This window comes from Mesoplodon bidens (genome assembly GCF_964165515.1).
Source record: "Mesoplodon bidens genome assembly, chromosome: 4".
NCBI classification, from domain to species: Eukaryota; Metazoa; Chordata; class Mammalia; order Artiodactyla; family Ziphiidae; genus Mesoplodon; species Mesoplodon bidens.
In genome coordinates, this window is record NC_138160.1 from 78,549,360 (window position 1) to 78,570,306 (window position 20,947).

General features: G+C 38.0%; 2 protein-coding genes across 2 annotated transcripts in view; both read left to right on the top strand.

Annotated features, from left to right (window-relative positions):
* Positions 1-20,947, top strand: part of LOC308615944 (uncharacterized protein) — a 325,426-nt gene that overhangs the window by 70,428 nt on the left and 234,051 nt on the right. The window lies entirely within an intron of this gene.
* LOC308615419 (large ribosomal subunit protein eL32-like) lies at positions 9,663-10,146 on the top strand. The gene has a single exon (XM_081230828.1). The coding sequence runs from the start codon at positions 9,694-9,696 to the stop codon at positions 10,099-10,101; it is 408 nt and encodes a 135-aa protein (XP_081086954.1). The 5' UTR covers positions 9,663-9,693; the 3' UTR covers positions 10,102-10,146.

The window sequence follows — 20,947 nt, forward strand, 5'->3', positions numbered from 1 at the left end:
GCCTGCCAATGCAGGCGACACGGGTTCGTTCCCTGGTCCATTAGGATCCCACATGTCGCGGAGCGGCTGGGCCCGTGAGCCATGGCCGCTGAGCTTGCACGTCTGGAGCCTGAGCTCTGCAATGGGAGAGGCCACAACAGTGAGAGGGCCGAGTACCGCAAAAAAAACAAACAAACAAAAAAAAACCCTTTATTTCCTTAAATTGTGTATTTAATTTTAATAAATTAAAAATCAAGATTAAATAGCTTTAGTCATTTGATCTAGTAGGAAATTACATATGCCTCGAAAACGAAAATTAAAAGTCAGTTTGGACGGCTTCCCTGGTGGCGCAGTGGTTGAGAGTTCACCTGCCGATGCAGGGAATACGGGTTCGTGCCCCGGTCCGGGAAGATCCCACATGCCGTGAAGCGGCTAGGTCCGTGAGCCATGGCCGCTGAGCCTGCGCGTCTGGAGCCTGTGCTCCGCAACGGGAGAGGCCACAACAGTGAGAGGCCCATGTACCGCAAAAAAAAAAAAAAAAAAAAAAAAGAATAAGTATCTGCTTAGATATAATATGGTAAATAAAGGAGAAGGAAGCGTCAAAAGCAGCTTAAATTTTTAAAGCTTGGTTAGATGGGAGAATAATAGAAAAGGAAGAAATAGAGCCATGGCAGAATGAGCATGATTGGGTGAGTAAGAGTGGTGGGAAGAAAATACTTGTTTTGTTACATTTCAAATTTAGATGACAGTGGGACTTCCAAGTGCAAATATCCTATAGATAGTTGGAAAGTCATTTATTTATTTATTCATCTGTCTTGAGAGGCTACTTAGATTCAGACACCATGCTAGGCTCTAGTGAGAACAACCTCATAAAGAGTTGGAGTTTAAATGGGACATCTGGGCCAGACAGACAGACTTGGGGGCCTTTATCATAAAGCTGTTCCCTGAAACCATGAGTATTAATCAATTTTCTAATGGAGTGTGTCAAGAGGAGATAATTTCTGGGTATAGTCACAGTTAAGGAGACACAAGAAAATGGCTTATGGGTGAGAAATAATCAGGATCACATGTTGAAATTATTTTTATATTAAATTTTAACCATCTACAGTTTATAAATATTTAATTATGACCAAATAAAAGGAGTTCTATAGTAGCTGTTAATATTTTTTAAACTCTTTATCTTGGAATAATCATAGATTCACAGGAATTTGCAAAAATAGTAGAAAGGTTCCATCTGCCCTTCACCCAGTTTCCCCTAATGACTACATCTTACGTAGCTATAGTACAATATGAAAACCAGTAAAGTGGAGTCAGTATAATCCACTGACTTTATTCAGACCTCACCAGGTTTACATGCACTCATTTGTGTGTCCATATGTGCATAATTCTATGCCATGCTATCACAGCATGTATGGATTCATGCCGTATTTCGTCAATTGTTAAAATTTTTTTCGTTTTCCTCATTCCAGTTACTTATGTAAATTGAAGAATCCACACCACAGAAATTTTTTTAAAGCATTTTTTGGTAGTTTCCTGATATTCTCTAATGTTCAAACAGCCAAGGATAGCAAAGATCATAAAGATTTTTAAAATATTTAATTAGTAAGGCACTTGGAAATGTTTTACACTGTTGAATATATTGAGCCAGATTCTTCTGAGACCTTTAGCCAGTCACTCACTGTTCCCCAAGTTCTTTATCAGTAAAATGCGAGTTATGATTTCTGAAGTCCTTTATAACCCTGAAGTTCTACAATCTTAAAATTCTAAGATCACTTGTTCTCATGACATAAAGCAGAAACTTGTGATTACTGCATTAATTCTTTTGAGTCAGGGTCAGTCTCATACCTTATCAGACAGGTGACCAGTGGGGCAGTTCATCGTTGTCTTATTGTAAATAAGACCCTATTAGCTTGAAAGATTTTAACATAGCTTCCATATGTGGTTGCTGCCTCAGAAGGGCTTGCATATATTAGGTAATGGGAGAATAAACCAATAATTGTTCAAAAACGTATTTTTGAATAAAAATATTTGTTACCTGCTTATTTTTAATAATAATTTAACTAAAACATCATCAAAATTTGTGATACTCTGACCTGGGCCAGACAAGTGGGAGGCCTCCTCTGTTTAGGAGGACAATAGTATTAGACCGACTACCAAGAAAATTAATATTTGTAAACTGGATCCCCTTTATCTCTCCCAAAAAGATCTGTAATTGATTTCACAAAAATAGTAAACAATTTTGTGCTTAGACAAAAGTGTTAGTAGAAGATCCATGTAAGGAAGCTCAGGGTTAAAGTAAATATTTGTAGGCTGAGTAAACACCACTTTGTAAAAATTGCCATGAGATATAGACTTTGTACAGTGGTCACATTAGAAAGCTTGACAGACTTCCTATGTTTTACGTATTGATGGCAAAACACAGCAGTAGTCAAGTTAGATTTCTAATTCAGTAATGTTCTAGGAAAAAAACAGTGAACTAAAGCACTTCATGATGTTACTTTTACTGAACTGAAGTTAACGGAGTAATTTAAATTCTTAAAGAATTGTTCAGTAGCTTGTTCTATTTAAAACTGTACTAGGGGGGCTTCCCTGGTGGCGCAGTGGTTGAGAGTCCGCCTGCCGATGCAGGGGACACGGGTTCGTGCCCCAGTCCGGGAAGGTCCCACATGCCACGGAGCAGCTGGGCCCGTGAGCCATGCCGCTGGGCCTGGGCGTCCGGAGCCTGTGCTCCGCAATGGGAGAGGTCACAACAGTGAGAGGCTCATGTACCGCAAAAACAAACAAACAAACAAAAAAACTGTACTAGTAGTTCCAATTTCATGGTACCAAGATTCTCTCAAGGGAAAACTTACGAACACAAAGTGTTTGCTTTTAATCAACAGAGTTGGTAGAGAAAAAAAAAAAAAAACTTCTCTCCAATAAGTGTAAATTTTTACTTTTTTACTGCACATATAAATTTTTGGCAGAGAACCTGAACCCAATTTGGGCTGTAGATCTAGTTTACTCTCATATTTAAGAATAAGTATCCATTTTGGAAATACCCATCAAGGGAGGAATGCTACTAACTCAGGGAGGGAGGCCTGAATATTCCCAATTTACAGATGCTCAGAGGCCTTAAGTGATTTTCCCCTACCACACAGCTGCTGAGAGGCAGAAATGAGATAAGGACCAAGTCTGTCTGACGCAAACATTTACTGCTTTCAGGCATATTCTATGCTAATATCTATAAATCATTCCCATATCTTTACTTATATAAACAACAGAATTTCTGTTAGGGAGCATTCAGCATTTTGCTCCTGTATATTGCATTTATTTATTTAGTTAAAAGTCTCAATAAAGCACCAGTTGTATTAAATCAGATGACTTTTTTATTCAATTAAATTAAACTGAATGTTATTTTCTACTTTTTGGAAAAAGAAAATTAAAATTAAGTATAAATGGAGGGAAAACAGCATTTGTAACATATATAACAAAGGGCTAAAATCTTCAATTCATATCGAATACATAAATAAATATATAAACGTGCCAAAAGAAAAAATATTGGCAAAGACAATCACAAAGGAGTCCTCCATTTACTTAACAGCTATTTTCTGAATGCCTTCCGTATACCCTACATTGTGCTATGTGTTAGGGATAGAATGAGTAAGTATTTATTGACTTCATGCCATTTTGCTAAAAAATGGTTTATTTAGGATAATTCCACCTTGCAAAAATGTATATATACATAAAAAATCTGGAAGGACATATATATAGTGGTTATCAATGGATGTTTATTTGAAACAAAATAATGAACATGCATTTTTTTGTAATAAATTTTTATTAAAAAGTATAAAACTTATAGGCATAAAATTATTCAGTTATTTCACCTAATGTCTGGGGGGTGGTGGTAATAAATATATACCTCTCTTTTCTTATCCAATGGAAGATGGATTCCAGTAGAAATGGATTTCTTTCTTTCTTTTATACCACTGTAAATCCCGCTTCCTGGATCCTGCCCCAAGACACAACAGATACACCAACACTGACATACAGAAATGCACTCAGAGATACAAATACATGGATATAAGACAGTCTCCTACACAGTAGACACACACCACACCACGCTACACCACACCCCACCACATCACACAGAAACACACAGAGATACAGTCTCATGAAAACTTACTTTAGTTTAAGAGAAAGAGTTGGCAGAGATCTGATGGTTTTAATCACAGAAATAGCTTTCATTATTCTCTAAATTTCTCTTTATTTTTCATTTGAAACCCTTGAATGCAATATTTTTCATGCTTGCATATTACAAAATGTATAACGATAGCTCTCTGATTGACCCCCTTTTGGGTTTTTGTTTTTGTGCCTAAATCATCTGTTCCGTCTATTTGTTTTGGGTATTAGACTATCTTGGGACATGTGACAGATACATGGCTGTAGCAGCTGGTAGTCTAAGGAAATGGCAAATGGCTTTGGGGAATCAAAACAGATTAATATGGTACAGTTGATAGGAGATAGTAATTTTTTCACTTAATGATTTAGTCACAATGCAAAGTTTTCTGATTCTCAACTTTTTCAGTTTTACAATTATGTACAGAGCTAGTGATTAAAATTTTCTTTAAAAGTCCAATAAATGTCAGCTGGTAATAATGTTTATGTAGTATTACATTGCCCTAATACAATTTTGTAAAAAGAAAATTAACTGAGTATTTGTGGAGAATCTGCTTTAAACCTAACACTATACATTTATTTGAATGACTATAGACTAGATTGAATTTCACTATACTCTAATAGCTACCCAATTTTTTATGTCATGTAAGAAGCCTTTTCATTTTTTTGTTTTTTATTTATCTAGAAGCCTTTTCATTTTAAATGATTTTTTATAGCTAATAACTGTCAGGAAGCACAAGAATATTAACTGAAATCTCAAACAACACAGGAGTTAGTCAAAACCTGTCTCAAGGGTACTATATTTCTAGTGTTTGTCCATGGTTTCTATTCAAACATAAATAATCCAAGGTTTCTAGTACTCAGAAACTTTCCCAGATTTTCCTTTTTGATATTCCAGAGGGAGTCATCTATCTCCTTACTTTGTATTTCTGTAAGGAAAGTAAGGGAGGCACGCAGTGAGAAAGGGATGAAAGAAAAAACATTTCCTACAGTGTCTGGGGTGCGGGTTCACCGATTCCCAAAGCACAGAAATTTGACCTCTTCCCACCCTCAATGAAAAAAAAAAATTCCCCAGACCTTCTTTTATTTTATTTTATTTTTATAAATTTATTTATTGGCTGCGTTGGGTCTTTGTTGCTGCGCGCGGACTTTCTCTAGTTGCGGCGAGTGGAGGCTACTCTTTCTTGCGGTGCGTGGGTTTCTCATTGTGGTGGCTTCTCTTGTTGCGGAGCATGGGCTGTAGGCACGCGGGCTTCAATAGTTGTGGCTCGGGGGCTCTAGAGCGCAGGCTCAGTAGTTGTGGCTCACAGGCTTCCTTGCTCCTCGGCGTGTGGGATCTTCCCGGACCAGGGCTTGAATCTGTGTCCCCTGCATTGGCAGGTGGATTCTTAGCCACTGTGCCACCAGGGAAGTCCCAGTAACAAATCCTTTGACGACTTATTTGATTCCTTGAGACTAGGAAGTCTTTCGGTATCAAGAGAGGACTCAGTTACTTCCTAGAGGAACTGCACAACAGTTCAGTCTCAGGTAGATCTCAGGCAGATCCTCTGCTTGACATCCGAAAGGTAAATTAGATTGTTTCCTTCCCTGCTCACTCCTTTAATCATTTACATAAATTATTAAATTCTAACATTTCTTTCAGTAACTAGAAAAGAGGGCAATTTCTCCCCTTCTCAATCTTATCTAAACAGAAACTCTGAGTACGTCATCCAAACTTTAAACAATAGTTATTTTGTTTGATATATATAGTATATTAAAAAACATATATCATATAAAATTTGTATGTAAAGTATATCTTTATTCTTTTTTTGCTTAATATTTCTGCTTTATATTAAAGAGATAACAAGCTCCTTGCTAATAAGAACAAGCCTCATCAAGTTACTTGTAAAATATAATGGGGCAATAGAGGGTTTGTTCTTGCCATGTTGACCCTACTGTTTTTGAACTGAGGGTGTTTTGACACAAAAGCATTTTTTAATAAAAATAATTAATATCAGAAACAAACATTAATGAATATTGGAATTTTGTAGTCAGCTAAATTACCATTCAACAATAACAGTGAAATAACTTTTTTTCAGACAAAAATCAGGAGGATTTACCACAGAGAGGGCCTGTTTATTTTATCTTTGAATGACAGCTTGGCTGAAGAATTTTAAAAGAAGAAAATTCTGAAGGAAGTATGGATGTGAGAAGTAATATTAATAAAAGATCTACTAACACACGGATAAAACTAAACAAACATTAACCTTTAAAATAATAATAACAAGGACTAAGTTTAGCAGTTAAAAAACACAAGCTAGGGGCTTCCCTGGTGGCGCAGTGGTTGAGAGCCTGCCTGCCGATGCAGGGGACGTGGGTTCGTGCCCCGGTCCGGGAGGATCCCACGTGCCGCGGAGCGGCTGGGCCCGTGGGCCATGGCCGCTGAGCCTGTGCGTCTGGAGCCTGTGCTCCGCAGCGGGAGAGGCCACAACAGTGAGAGGCCCGCGTACCGAAAAAAAAAAACAAAAAAAACACCACAAGCTAAAATACTGGACACCAATTACATGTCAGTTGGGGTGGGGTGGGGACATTACACTTTAAGTTTACACATTAACTGATAAAGACTTGACATCCACATAATGTTAAATTGTTCTATCCAGGAACGTGTGTGGTGTGTGCTAGATTATATTTTCTAAAGATGCTCTAACAATATCTCCCAACCCACATGCTCTACTACAATGTGGCCTTAGCATTCCCCTCATCAAGAGATGGGGGTCTATGTCCTCTTCCCTTTAATCTGTCCTCTTCCCTTTAATTGTCACACATTTGTAAGCAACATAATACAGCTGAAGTGACACTGTGTGGATTCTAAGACTAGGTTATGAAAGGTGATGCAGTTTCCTTCTTGTTCAGTGAGATACTCACTTCTGTATTCCTGAACCACCATGCAAGAAATCCAACTATCGTAAGGTCTCTACGTTATGAGGAATCCACAAGGGAAGGGCATGTGTAGGCCATCCTGTTGTCCCCCAGCTGAAGTCCCAGTCACTACAAGCATCAACTGCCAGACATGTAAGTGAAGATGCCTCCAGATGATTCCAGCCCCAAATCATTGGACCACTCAAAGCAGATGCATCACTGCAAGCCATTACAGTCTACCCACCTGAGGCCCCAGACATCATGGAGCAGAGACAAACCATTCCTACTGTGTCCTGTCTGAATCTCTGATCCACAGAATTGGTAAGCATTAGATGGCTGTTTTAAGCCACTATTTTCAGGATAATTTTGTTATCCTAGAAATAGTAACTAGAGGAATAGGGAATGCCTTTTCACTGGTTCAGTTCTTTTATTGTTTTTCCTACTAATGTTTAGTTTTCTTCCTATGGCTCTCGTACATTTCTTGTTAATTGCATTCCAAAACATTTTAGCCTATTTGTTGCTATTATAAGTGGAATATTTTCTTATATTTTCTAACTAGATGTTGTTTATGTATATATGGATTATATGCATTCATTTGTTCCCAACCAACTTACTTGAATTTCTTATTGTTTTAATGATTTTCCTATTGATTCTCTTGGGATTTCCAGGCATACAATCATAACATCTGAAAATGATTTTATTCCTTTTTCCAATTTCTTATGTTTCTATTTTACTTTTATTTTCTATTTGTCTTAGGTAAATTATGTTTTATACATGCTGAGTTTACATAAATTTATTTTTAAGTGGTTAAAGTTATCAAACTTTTCTTTTATGAGTAAGTTTCCTGAGGAACTACCAAGTGAAGATGGCTTGCCAATTGTATATACAGTTCTGATGCTCAGGAGAGAAAACTGGGGTCTGAGAGTTTGAAATTTGAGAATCATCAATGTATAGACAATTATAGAAGCCATGAGAACAGATGAAGGGGCTCCAGGAGGAAAAGTGTATAGCATGAGAAGAAAGAAAGTCTAGGACAGAACCCTAAGAAATGCCAGTATGTAAAAGATTGGCAGAACAAGGTAACCCTGAGAGTGACCACAGAGAGGTAGGAAAAAACAAGGGGAGTGCTTTGTAATAGAAGGAAAAAAGATGGCATTTCAAGAAGGGGGAAAACATCTGCAAGGTCTTGAGAAACCTGAGGAGAGTCTTCTGAATTGGGCAATATGGAGGCCATTGGTGACCTTGGAAACAGCAGTTTGACTGGAATGGTGGGAATGAAAACTAGACTGTAGTGAATTGAGAAATGAGTAGCATATGAGCAAGAGAGACTTACATGTAAACAACTCTTTGAATAAGTTTGGTTTAATTATTAGAATTAATAATGGGATTTAGCAAAAGTTCCTGAAGACAAAAATCAATATAAAAAAATCAACTGGGAAACAGGGAAAAGTTTCCCTTTATAATAATGTATAAGATATCAAATATCTAGGAATAAACTTTAAAGAGTCATGTAATACCTGCATGGAGAAAATTATAAAACTAATTGAAAAACGTTAAAGAAGACCTACATAATGGATAGATATACTATTGACATAAATTGGAAGACTAAATCCCAAATTGACTTACAGACTTAATGCAATCCCAATTAAAATCTCAACTGATTTTTTTCATGGAATTTGACAATCTGATTCTAAAGATTAGATAGGATTGCAAAAGGTCAAAACAGCAAGGGACACTTGAAAAAGTGGAATTGGATATAAGAGCTATCCTAACACTATGATAATCAAGGCAGCATGGTATTGGCAGGATAGCCAAAAGACCAGTGTAAAGCACAGACCCATGCGTTTATAGACTCAACATAGGAAATATGTGGCACTGCAGAGCAATAGGGAAAGGATACTCTTTCAATACATGATGTTTGAACAATTGGATATTCATATGGAGGAAAAGAAAATTGTACGTCCACTTTGCATCATATACAAAAGTCATTTCCAAGGTAGATTAAAGACCTACCTGTGAAAGGTGAAATATAAAACTTTTGAAATAATACAGAAAAGAAACTTATGATCTCAGGTTAGGGAGAAGTTCCTTAAACAAGACAGAAAAAGTCCTAACTAAAAAGGAAATACTGATAAAATTGACTTCATTAAATTGAAGAACTTCAGAAAAATGAAGAAAGTGAGAAGATACAAGAATGAGAAGACACATTTACAATCGATATAGCCAACAAAGGACTATAATCTAGAATACAGAAATTCAGATCAAGGGGAAAAGACCACTCAACGTAAAAATGGACAAAAGACTTCAACAGATATCTCATAAAAGAATAAATCCAAATGGCCAATAAAATCAACCTTATTATTTGTCAGGGAAATGCCAGTTAAAATCACAATGACTTCCCACTAGAACTGGCAAAAATTCAAAGGTCTGAAAATAACAAGATGGTTACTTTGGTGAATAAATAGAGTAACAGACTCACTTATGTAGTATAGTGTAAATTGGAGCTACCACTTTGGAAAATTATATCATAAAATTAAATGTATGCATATTTTATAATGTAGTAATCTCAGTCCTATGTATATGCTGTATAAAAAATAGTGTACAGCTCTCTTCCTCGGCGCTGCCTATGGAGGTGGCAGCCATCTCCTACTCGGCATCATGGCTGCCCTCAGACCCCTCGTGAAGCCCAAGATCGTCAAAAAGAGGACCAAGAAGTTCATCCGGTACCAGTCAGACGGATATGTCAAAATTAAGCGGAACTGGCGGAAACCCAGAGGCATTGACAACAGGGTGCGCAGGAGATTCAAGGGCCAGATCCTGATGCCCAACATCGGTTACGGGAGCAACAAGAAAACAAAGCACATGCTGCCCAGCGGCTTCCGGAAGTTCCTGGTCCACAACGTCAAGGAGCTTGAAGTGCTGCTGATGTGCAACAAGTCTTACTGTGCTGAGATTGCACACAACGTCTCCTCCAAGAACCGCAAAGCCATTGTGGAGAGAGCAGCCCAGCTGGCCATCAGAGTCACCAATCCTAACGCCAGGCTGCGCAGTGAAGAAAATGAATAGACAGCTCGTGTGCACGTTTTGTCTAATAAAACCGTACAACGGCCATCTGGCATTTCAAAAAAAAAAAATAGTGTACATAGGTGCATGTACAAAAATGTTCATAAGTATTATTTATGATAGCCAGAAACTGTAATCAACACACATATTCATCAATACTAGAATCGACATATGAGCCATGGTACCTTCATGTACCGGAATTATATACAGCAATGAAAATGAATGACCTGTTGTTACATATAACAGTATGGATGACACTTCTGTAAATAACACTGACAAGGGAAGCATGACACAACAGAATACATACACCATGACTCCACTTATTTTAAGTTCAAAAGCAGGCAACTACATTCTCTAAGATTGCATACTTGGGTAGTGTTTTGGTATACTCAAGCCAGGTAATTGAGGATTGTTTAATAAAAGGTGTGGGAAGGGTTTAAGAGAAGCTATAGGAAACAGTGCAGTGTTAGGGCTCATAACAGCAGGAGCCATAACGATCCCTAGGCAGGACGGGGTAAGCAGAGGGAACCCAGAAGGAGAGAGTTGCATGAAGAGGTAAGCCTCACAAGAACTGTGGCCTTTGGTTGGTGTGATGGTTAATTTTATTTTTCAACTTGGTTGGGCCACGGTGCCCAGATACTTGGTCAAACTCCTTCTGGATTTGATAAGATTTTTTTTTTCTAAATATGAAATTAACACTTAAATCAGTGGGTTTCAAGTGAAACAGATTACCCTCCATAATATTGGTGGGCCTCATCCAATGAGTTGAAGGCCTTAATAGAACAAAGACTGACTCCCCCAATTAAGAAGGAAGTCTGCTGGCAGACTGCCTTTAGACTTGATCTGTACTCTTCCTCAGGTCTCCAGCCTGCTGGCCTAACTTGCAGATTTTGGATTTACCAAGCATCCACAATTACATGATCCAATTCCTTAAAATAAAACTCTCTCTCCCATATATATAAAACAGTGTTTTTTATATGTATACACACACACACACACACACACACACTCACATATCCTATTTTTTCTATTTCTCTGGCTAACCCCAATGAATAAAACCAGCCTAGTTAGCCCTTGGAGAGACGCCGTAGCAGAGCAGCCAGAGGAGGGAAATATCCGGTCTCATTCTTCTCCCTCTGATCTCCCCATTGACTAAATGAAACTGAAAGCCAGAAAGGAAAAGAAGCCTGTTGATATAGTTCATACAAGTTAGCTTCCTAGTATACAGAGCAGGGTGGAGAAAAGAGAAGAGCAGGCCTTGACAGGCAAAGAAAGAGTTAAACTCATAAAGAAAAGCTTGGAAATTATTACCATAAAAAATTCAGGAAGGTGGTCACCTACAGAGGGGTGAGAAGGTAAGGATCCAGAAGGGACCCATGGGTTGGGTGTATTTCCTTGATCAGCATGGTGGGTCAATGAGTGTTTGTCTTATAATTATTCATTAAACTACACATTTATGTTTTGTGCTTTTTCTGTATTTCATAATTTAAAAGTTTAAAGAAGAAAACAACATTCAACAGTAAGAACTTGTATAATATATGAGTTCTAAGAGTCATAATAATTTTCCAGGTGAGTAAGTTTGTAGCACTTAAGACAAGTCCGTCTAAAACACTAGAAAATTTATTATAGACAAGCATACAAGTCCTGACAAGTGAAAGAACTAAATAACTCAGAACTCAAAACTTTTAAAAATTTCCTTCCAGCCAGAGGGGGAAGAAAGAATAGTAGCTGGAGACTTGGATGTGTTTAAACGCTGATAGTAAAAAACAGTAGAGAGGTAAATGTTGAAGGCACAGAAGAAATGGGAAATAGATGGAACACAGTCCCTCCAATGTCAAAAGGGGAAGCACACATAGCACCACCAGAGGGACTAGCCTTCAATAAGATGAAGGATGTTTATTGCACTGTGACTGAAGGAAAAAGAAAAGGATGTATGTGTCTGCATATCAATTTGTCAGCTTAGCAGTGGGAAGTTGAGGAGAGTTCCCCCATCTGATGCCTCCTTTTCCTCTGTGACAGAAAACATAAGGGAGGTGAAGGAAGGAGAAGATGCCAAAGTCAGAGATAGCAGACAGTGAGAAGGCTTGGACCACTTTGGAAAACAAGAGCATTAACTAGGTTTGCCAGGCAGTACCGAATGCCTGATTGAAGATGGAGACCATGAATTTGTAGCACCATTAATGTGCAGAGTTTTGTGGTTTTCTACAGTAAAATGTAGCAACCCAGATATGCACAGAAAAATCAGACACCTGGATTGATCCAGGGTTGTTGGGATTTTGGACTGAAGGACAATAGAACAAGGCATGTGAGGATAAAGACAGGAGATGTACCACAAGACCTCAAATGGATAGGGAAAGAAATGAAGAGAGAAGAGGGCTAGCAGGGAGGGAGAAAGTAGAAGGGTCAACGGTTTGGAGGTTCTTTGCGAGCATGAGCAGGGAGCAACTGAGTGATGGAAAAAGAATCACAGAATGTTGTATGTCCAGGCTGTAGAATATTGGAATGCATTGTTTAGATGGGAAGCAGTTGCAGGTAGTGATAACACCTAGGATCTGACCACGGGAAAGGTGGGTTGAAGTGGAGTAGAAGTGAAGGTCACTGAAGATGAAGAGGCTAAGATGTTGAAAAGATAATTCATGTGGACACTGACATCATGGAGGACCATGGACTTCTTGGGGTGGAGAGACGAACAGTGAACAGTCTACGTGTAAGGGGATGAGGTAGGGGGGTTGACTGGAAGTTTGCTCAGCAACAGGAGAGAGAGAGGGGAGTATAGTTTCTCTTGGGTCTCAGAGAACAGAAGTTCTTCAGGAGGATGGAGGAGTAATGGTCTGGTTCTCCCTTTCTACTCTGATTGGAATTCCAGAAGGTAAACTGGAAAGTTTTGGCAGAAAGGAAAGCATGGGCAAACCTTGATGATCAGGATAAGGTATAGTTGGGCCTGTAATAAGGATATCGGGGAATGGAGCATGTTAGGTTAAACTGGCTATAAAGTTTTCAAGAAGAATTTGCCCTAGAAATGCCCTGATATTGAGTAGTGGGTAGTATTGGTGGCCTAGATGCCAGGTTGGCTCTGGAAGGCTCCAAGTTTTTAGGTCACTCCTTGCTATGAGAATGTAGTAGTAAAACACACATGTGCATTATACACAGTTGTTTGCATACCTGTTCAGCAGGTTATCAGATTCCCTTGAAGTCTTTGTTAAGAACCATATTTAGAAGGTGGATTTGTGAATGTGGCTATTGGATAAACTTTGTTATTAATTCCATCATGCAGACAGATATTAGCCTCTTCTAAAAGACTGAACCTGCCAATCAGAAGAGAAAACTTGAGAAAATTGATCAAGGCATAAATTGACTTAATGCAGTTGGCTCTGGAAAATAAGGTCTCTATAACAATTTAAAGCTGCCATAACTCTAATTAAAGTGTTTATATATGTAAAACATCTTTGGGATCAAAATGACCTGTACCTTAAGTGCTTAATAAATGTTTGTTGAACTGAAAAGGTAATAAAGGGCTTCCCATGTAGACTTTCCTAAAGGAAAAAGAAGGTAGTCACGTATCCTAGATTTCTAGGCCCTTTGATAGTTAACCTTGTCATTATAAATGAACAAATTGGTATTCTAGTTTATGCACTGCCCCTTTGTGCATTGGGTTAGCACAGGTTTCATCCCTTGAGTATGATCAGCTTTGGACACCTTGTCAAAATAAAGTTTCTGGACTTGTAAAACCAAGGAATGAGCCCTGGAAAATGTGACTTGACTGAGGCAATGTCATCCTGAGGCCAGTCTGAGCAGCCCAGCTGGCCTCTCCCTATGACATTTCTAGCATGGTTGTTTAGAACAGTGACTCTATTTAAATCAATCTGACCTCCTGCAATAAAAATCTTTGAGACCATGATGGAGTCATTAGTAAAACACTGTTGTAATCATCATTAATGCAAGACGACTGACTAATTTATTAGAAACCATAGTGAGTTAATAAAATACACTGGCTGAAAATGACTCCTAATTCTAGAGTCCAGCATGGGGAGTTACTAATTGTGCACAATTTGTGACTGTTCATGGGTAGCAACCTAGTAACAGACTGTTCCATTTTAAGGCTACAGCTAATGAGTACTGAAACTCTTGTAACAAAACAAAACAAAACAAAACAAAACAAAGGAAACTCTGCTTTTCTTGTCCGTTTTGTATTTTTTGTATTATGTTATACTTCACTGCTTCCTGCATTATGCCAGGGTTGCACATTTCTGAGTTTCATTCTTTTTGTTCATGGAATCATAGATCTTTCCCAGAATTCTGAAGAGTTAGACATAATGACCCGTAAAAACAAGATTTTTTCCTACATGGCAAACATTCCAATAACAATTACTGATTATCCTGTTTCTGTTCACCCACAAAAAGATAGTTTCTAACTAACCAGTTCAACAAAATGTCGTTTCTTTCCAGAAGGAAAGAGTTTTCTTGCCCCTCAGAACTTCATAAATTCTCTTTAAGATTTCATAAATTCTCTTTAAGTCATAATGTAAACAAGGCCCATCCTTTAATTTACCTAGTGTCAAGTAATTTAACTATTATTATTATTTTTTTTTTTCTTTTTGCGGTATGCGGGCCTCTCACTGTTGTGGCCTCTCCCGTTGCGGAGCACAGGCTCCAGACGCGCAGGCCCAGAGGCCATGGCTCACAGGCCCAGCCGCTCCGCGGCATATGGGATCCTCCCAGACCGGGGCACGAACCCGTATCCCCTGCATCGGCAGGCGGACTCTCAACCACTGCGCCACCAGGGAGGCCCTTAACTATTATTTTTATATTAAATCAACAATGATACTATGACTTAATGGCAAAACTTGAGAAGACAAAAAAAAAAAAAAAATCTGGGCTGTGGTGGGGAACTTATGCTGCTACCTGGGTGGCAGGTTAGGGATGGGGATGTTAGGGGCTTTGCTCAAGTACCTCTCATTTGGGGGATATTCAGTGGAAAATTTGAGAGGCTGTGCTTGCCACTGGGATTAGTTCAGAAGTGCCTTCGTTTTTTCGTTTTCCCTATTTATTGCTTCATGGAGGAAGGTCTGAATGCCGTTTAATGTAGACTGAATTGCCTGGTCTCACCCTAGTCCTAACTCCAGAAGGAGCTTGTAACTAGTACTAGAACATCTTGAGGAAGCACATGGAACAAGCCCCTTCATTAGCAGAAACTGTATTGGCCCTGTAGGAGTAGGGCAGTTATTGGTTGAAAAGGGGTTGCATCTGGCTACAGCGGGGTGGGGGTCAGGGGGGAGGGAGAAACTGTAATACCGCTGGAGAGATGATAATAATCACACAAGTCCAGACGTTTTAGTTTGAAGGTGAGAGGAGACAGTACCCACCAAAAATAGTTCTCAAGTCCCAGATTTAGATTTTTAAAATTGAATGGGCTCTAGAAAGGAGTGTAGAGAGCATTGTCAGTAAAAATGTGCCCCAGGGGATCTCTAGAGAAAGTGAGAAGCAGGAAAAAGGGAAGACAAAACAACATCCTTCAGATAAGCTAGATAAGCTGTTAGAACACCAGAAGGACTATTCCCCAAGGATACAAGCTGCCAACTTAATATTTAATGGTATCAGTGGGCTTTCCTCAGAAAAAAAGATTGCTGAGAAAATGTCAATTGTTGTTCACTGTAAAAAGAGTTTAACCGCAGACAGGATTAAAGACTCAGAAGTGAAAAGTAAAAAGCAAGTCTAGAAAAATAGAATCAGCAGTATTGTCTGAGGGCAGAAGTCACATTAAGCAGCTAGTGATAGCTGTTGAACGAAAAAGGAGAACATTTGAAAGCATGCTTGTGAAATGCTCCAGCTGGGGTAATGCCCAATGGATGGCCATGGCAGAGATGCATGTACCTGAACACGGCAAGTAAAAGGAGTACAAGAGATGGGGAAGACTTGAAAGGGATTTACCATTGGAAATTGCATAACTTTTATTACAGTTAAAACTAGAGCCAGATGATAACAATCTATTTTTTAATGTATTTGAATTATTCCAAAAGGAGGTCTATCAGCAATGTATTATAACATTTAAATCTAATATCCTATATTTCTGTATGGCTACAAATGGAGTATCTCACAAAATATTATGCATAAATAAATGACACAATCAATAGTGCTTGATTATGATACTTGCATATATATTTTTCCAGGGCTGAGTAACAGAGCAGGCATTTTAAAGGCCAAACAACCAGGTTTGTTTGAAGTTCAAACCTTTGAAAAATTCTGGTAAGAAATGGGCAATCCTGATTCCAAGGAACATATTTTCTGGCATTTTAAAGTAACATTTTAACTGAAAAACAGAACAACTGTTTGAAAAACATGATTGGGCACAATAATAGAGGTGGGTGGATAATATAAGTTCAAACGAACATTTTAGACCTTTTCTGAAAGAGCTTAGGGTAGTTGGATTTTGCACATACATAACATTCTGGATTCTCATGTTAGCTTCTCCAAACAGAATTAATGATATTGCAGCCTTGTGGTTTAGAAGAAATCCACAATTTAGAAGAAAGCTGTTGGCTATTTCTCTGGGAAGAATTATCCAAGTAATAAAATGAGTAACATCAACTTTTCTTATGACTGACTGTATGGTTACTGACCCTGGTACATGACTTTGCTTAGGTTACTCTATGTGAAGTACTGCAAGCTATAGTTGTTAAAAAAAAAAAAAGCTAATCTTGAATTTTGTGATTTTTGTGTAAATTTGCAAACTTTATCTCTCATTAGATTACTTAATATAATACAAATACATTTTCCACTGGGCTGATTTCTAGGCAAGTAGGTGTGCAGTTTATCTGTGTTACCTTCTCCTATCTTCCCTTTACTTCCTCTCCCACAGCTTTCCTTGCAGCAGTCCCCAGCCCAATGCCCTGTTCTGCTTCCTGGCAGTCCAAGACTCCACTGTGGTTTCCTTCTAAGCCTGCTCTCTAAGACACAGCGTTAGACACCAGACCAGTAGTCTCCAAACTTTTCTCACTGAGCCCCCTATTGGAAAGAACTTTGAGCACACCTCCAATATCTTTATAAATGACATGCATGTATTACTGTTAATATATCATGAATACAATAAAACACACTGAAATAGAAAATTTTCAATAGATGAGATAAAGATGAAGTAAATCGTATTTTAAATAATTTCAAAATGTATTACTAATAATACAAAATATACTTTTCTCTAGCATGTTATTGTTAACAAAGTCTTTTAGGGGAACAATAATTGAATATGCCTCATTATTCTTTAAATCTTGGGTCAACATTTTGTGATACAGCAACACAGATGTCTGCTTTTATGTTCAGTTTATTTAAAGGCTCTCTGAAAAGAATTCACAAAGATACGGGTTCTTTAAATGGAAGAAATGCTTCATTAGCTGGGTTGCTAAATCATACTTATTTTTCAGTCTCATCACTCATTATGCAAAGATTTTGGTTAAATCTGATGGATGCATTTCCATCTTACCTAATGTTACTCAAGTGGATTAAAAAATCCTATAAGATATCAGAGTTTTTATAGGTTACATGCATTTTCAATCGCAAAAATTACATATAAAGGGAAAATTTTCAAACATCAACATAGTATAGTGGGGACTTCCCTGGTGGCGCAGTGGTTAAGAATCCACCTACCAATGTGGGGGACACGGGTTCGAGCCCTGGTCCAGGAAGATCCCACATGCCGCGGAGCAACTAAGCCCGTGACCCACAACTACTGAGCCCATGCGCCACAATCACTGAAGCCCGTGCACCTAAAGCCTGTGCTCCACAACAAAGAGAAGCCACCACAATTAGAAGTCTGCACAGGGCAATGAAGAGTAGCCCCCTGCTCGCCACAACTAGAGAAAGCCCGCGCACAGCAATGAAGACCCAACGCAGCCAACATAATAATAATAATTAATTAATTAATTAATTAATTTAAAACAAACAAACATACCATAGTGGGTAAGGGCATAGACCCTGGAGCCAATTATCTAAGAATCCCAGCTCCTGGATTCTTACTACTTGTATAGCTGTGGGCAAATTACTTAGCCTCTCTGTGCCAAAATTTTCTTTCCTGTAAATTAGGATAGTAATAGAACCAACTCAATAGGGTTATTTGAGAATTTAAAAAGTCAATATTTATAAAGCAGTTAATATGATATCTGGCATATACTAAGTATTATTTAAGTATGTTAAGAAATACAGGAAGACTTCTCATGCCCTGCTATTGGGAGTATAATACTTAAAACCACTTTTGAAATCAGTTGGGTACTATCTACCAAAGTTGGACGTACACATGACCTGTGATCTAGCATACCCACCAAGATATTATATTTTAAAACAAGAGTAGTCCTAGTGGCTTTGTTTGTAATAGGCAAAAACTAGAAATAATCCACATGTGCATCTAAAATGGGATGGATAAGGACTCCTCTGGTGGTCCAGTGGTTAAGAGTCTGCCTTCCAACACAAGAGAAGTGGGTTCCATCCCTTGTCGGGGAACTAAGATCTCACATGCCGAGGGGCAACTAAGCCTGCGCGCTCTACAGCCCACATGCGCCACAACTAGAGAGCCCATGCACCACAACTAGAGAGAAGACTGCATGCCGCAACTAAGACCTGACACAACCAAATAAATAAATAAAATATTTTTAAAAATAAATAAAATAAAATGGGATGGATAAGGAAATGATAATTTATGTATCCACTGGATGCTATTCAGCAATAAAGGAATGAGAGGAAGAAACCACGGCTACAACAACATAAATGCATCTTACAAATGATGATGAGTACAAGAAACAAGATGCAAAAGAGTATGTAGAGTGTGATGCCACTTATATAAAGTTCAAAGAGAGGAAAAAACAAAATATTAGCTTAGGAATGCAGATATAGGTAGCAAAACTGTAAGGAAAAATAAATAAATAATCATCACAAAAGTCAGGCTCATGATTATCTCTAAGAAAAAGAAGGAAACTGTAACTGAGGAGGGGCACCTGTGTGTGGGGGGGCAGTGTTTGGGTGTGTGCACCCTTGCATGAGTGGTGATAATGTTCTATCTTCTGGCCTAGGAGATTGCTTAGGAATGTTTATTTTATAATTATTTATTAACTACGTGCATAGGTATTATGCACTTTTCTGTATGTATTATATTTCACAGTGAAGAAAAATCTTAAAACTGTTATACGCTTTCTTTCCACAAAATTAACCTCAGTTTCTGGCTCCAGCTTCTTTGCTGGAATAACTGCTTATGAGATATACCTCAAATGAATTTCATGTGGTTGCTCTCCCTGTAATCTTAACTTGGAATCCTTCCTTTCTTCAAAAAAATTTTTTTTAGTCTAAGTAACTCATCCATTGGTGGTTACACTTAACACAAGTTTTGCATAAAACACAGTTTTTATTTTTTTAAGTCAGTTGTTGAAAATACCATTGACAGATGTATTAGAGAAAAAATACCTTCTCCACTATAGCTTTCCTTTGGCGGCTCACAGAATTGTCACTTTAAAATGCATCTCATTATTGAAACACAATCTAGTAAATACCGCACTGAAACAGAATCTATCCAATACCATAATGTGAGACATATTAAAAACATCTGTGCTTTCCATTTAACATTATAGTAAACTTCCCACATTGTGTAACATGTTCCAATACTTGTGTCATTAGGTCTTTAGCAATGTTTTATATGCATATTCTCAAGGTATTTGCTGTCAAAGGAATGCAGTTTTTTTTCCATCTGTGTTCCATGTGTTATTTCAAACATTTTTATCTTCACAAGAAGAAAACTATTTTCCCAATGGTATGTTGCTTTTTGACTTTTTATTTTTAAGGAAGCTCAGAAAAGCCTTCATAGCATTTATAGTTGGTGAATTTTCTTTAAAGTATTGGCTTGAATCATACACCCCTTAAATATTTTAGAAATATTGTTGAGCTTTATGAGTTTGGATGTCTACTTTTTAAGTGGTTAGCTAATAGCGATCAGTTCAGAACATCATTATCTGTAATACATACTTTGGGTGAAGATGGTAGTAAAAGTAAATATAAATTCATACTTAAAACAATTTTAGAAATAATTTTAACTATCATTGCCAACTTCTTGTCAGATCTAATTAGTCATTAGTTTTTCATCTTGCAGTGTGGCTCCAAAAGGGTGCCAGAAATGTCAGCTCAGCCCATTGTGGTTGCCTGTTCTTGCATTATTAACACTGTCTCCACTGATCCATGCTATAATAGTTTACTTAAATATGATCTATAGATCGATTTAGTTAGATACAGAAACTGCAACATGTGGCAATATGTTAAAAGTGAACAAAGGAGAGAGTCCTCCCCTCCCCACATGGTAAGCGGCTGTGCTACCACCCTCTCCCCAGAGCACCCTGAGTGCCTGCCCACTTAATGGATCAAGTTTGGGGTGCCACTACCAATCCTCACATTAAATATTAGTAGGGCTTAATTTCTTTCCCTCTTTTTTTTGGGGGGGGGGAACAAATATATGTGTTTGAAGATAAAAGTTCAAATATCTTTTCTGGAATTTCAGGGGTCAACTTCTGTATCTTATACTCATATGTGGCTACATTTTATCTGGGGATAAGAACATCTATCAGAATGAACATGAAACAGTGGCATTCCAGCCAGGAAAATAGAAAAACATACTGTTTGCGCTGGAGGACCTTCCTTGTGTGTTCTGCAGTGACCTTGAAGTTGGAGGACATTTGATAATCCAATTTGTCACACCCCGGTAAAAGTGCAAACAAACAGACAAACAAACACTTAATGCTACTAATGAGGGAAACTACAAATATATAAACCAAATAAAAATTGTACATAAAAGAGAATTAATTATTTAAAAAGTAGTCTTAAGATA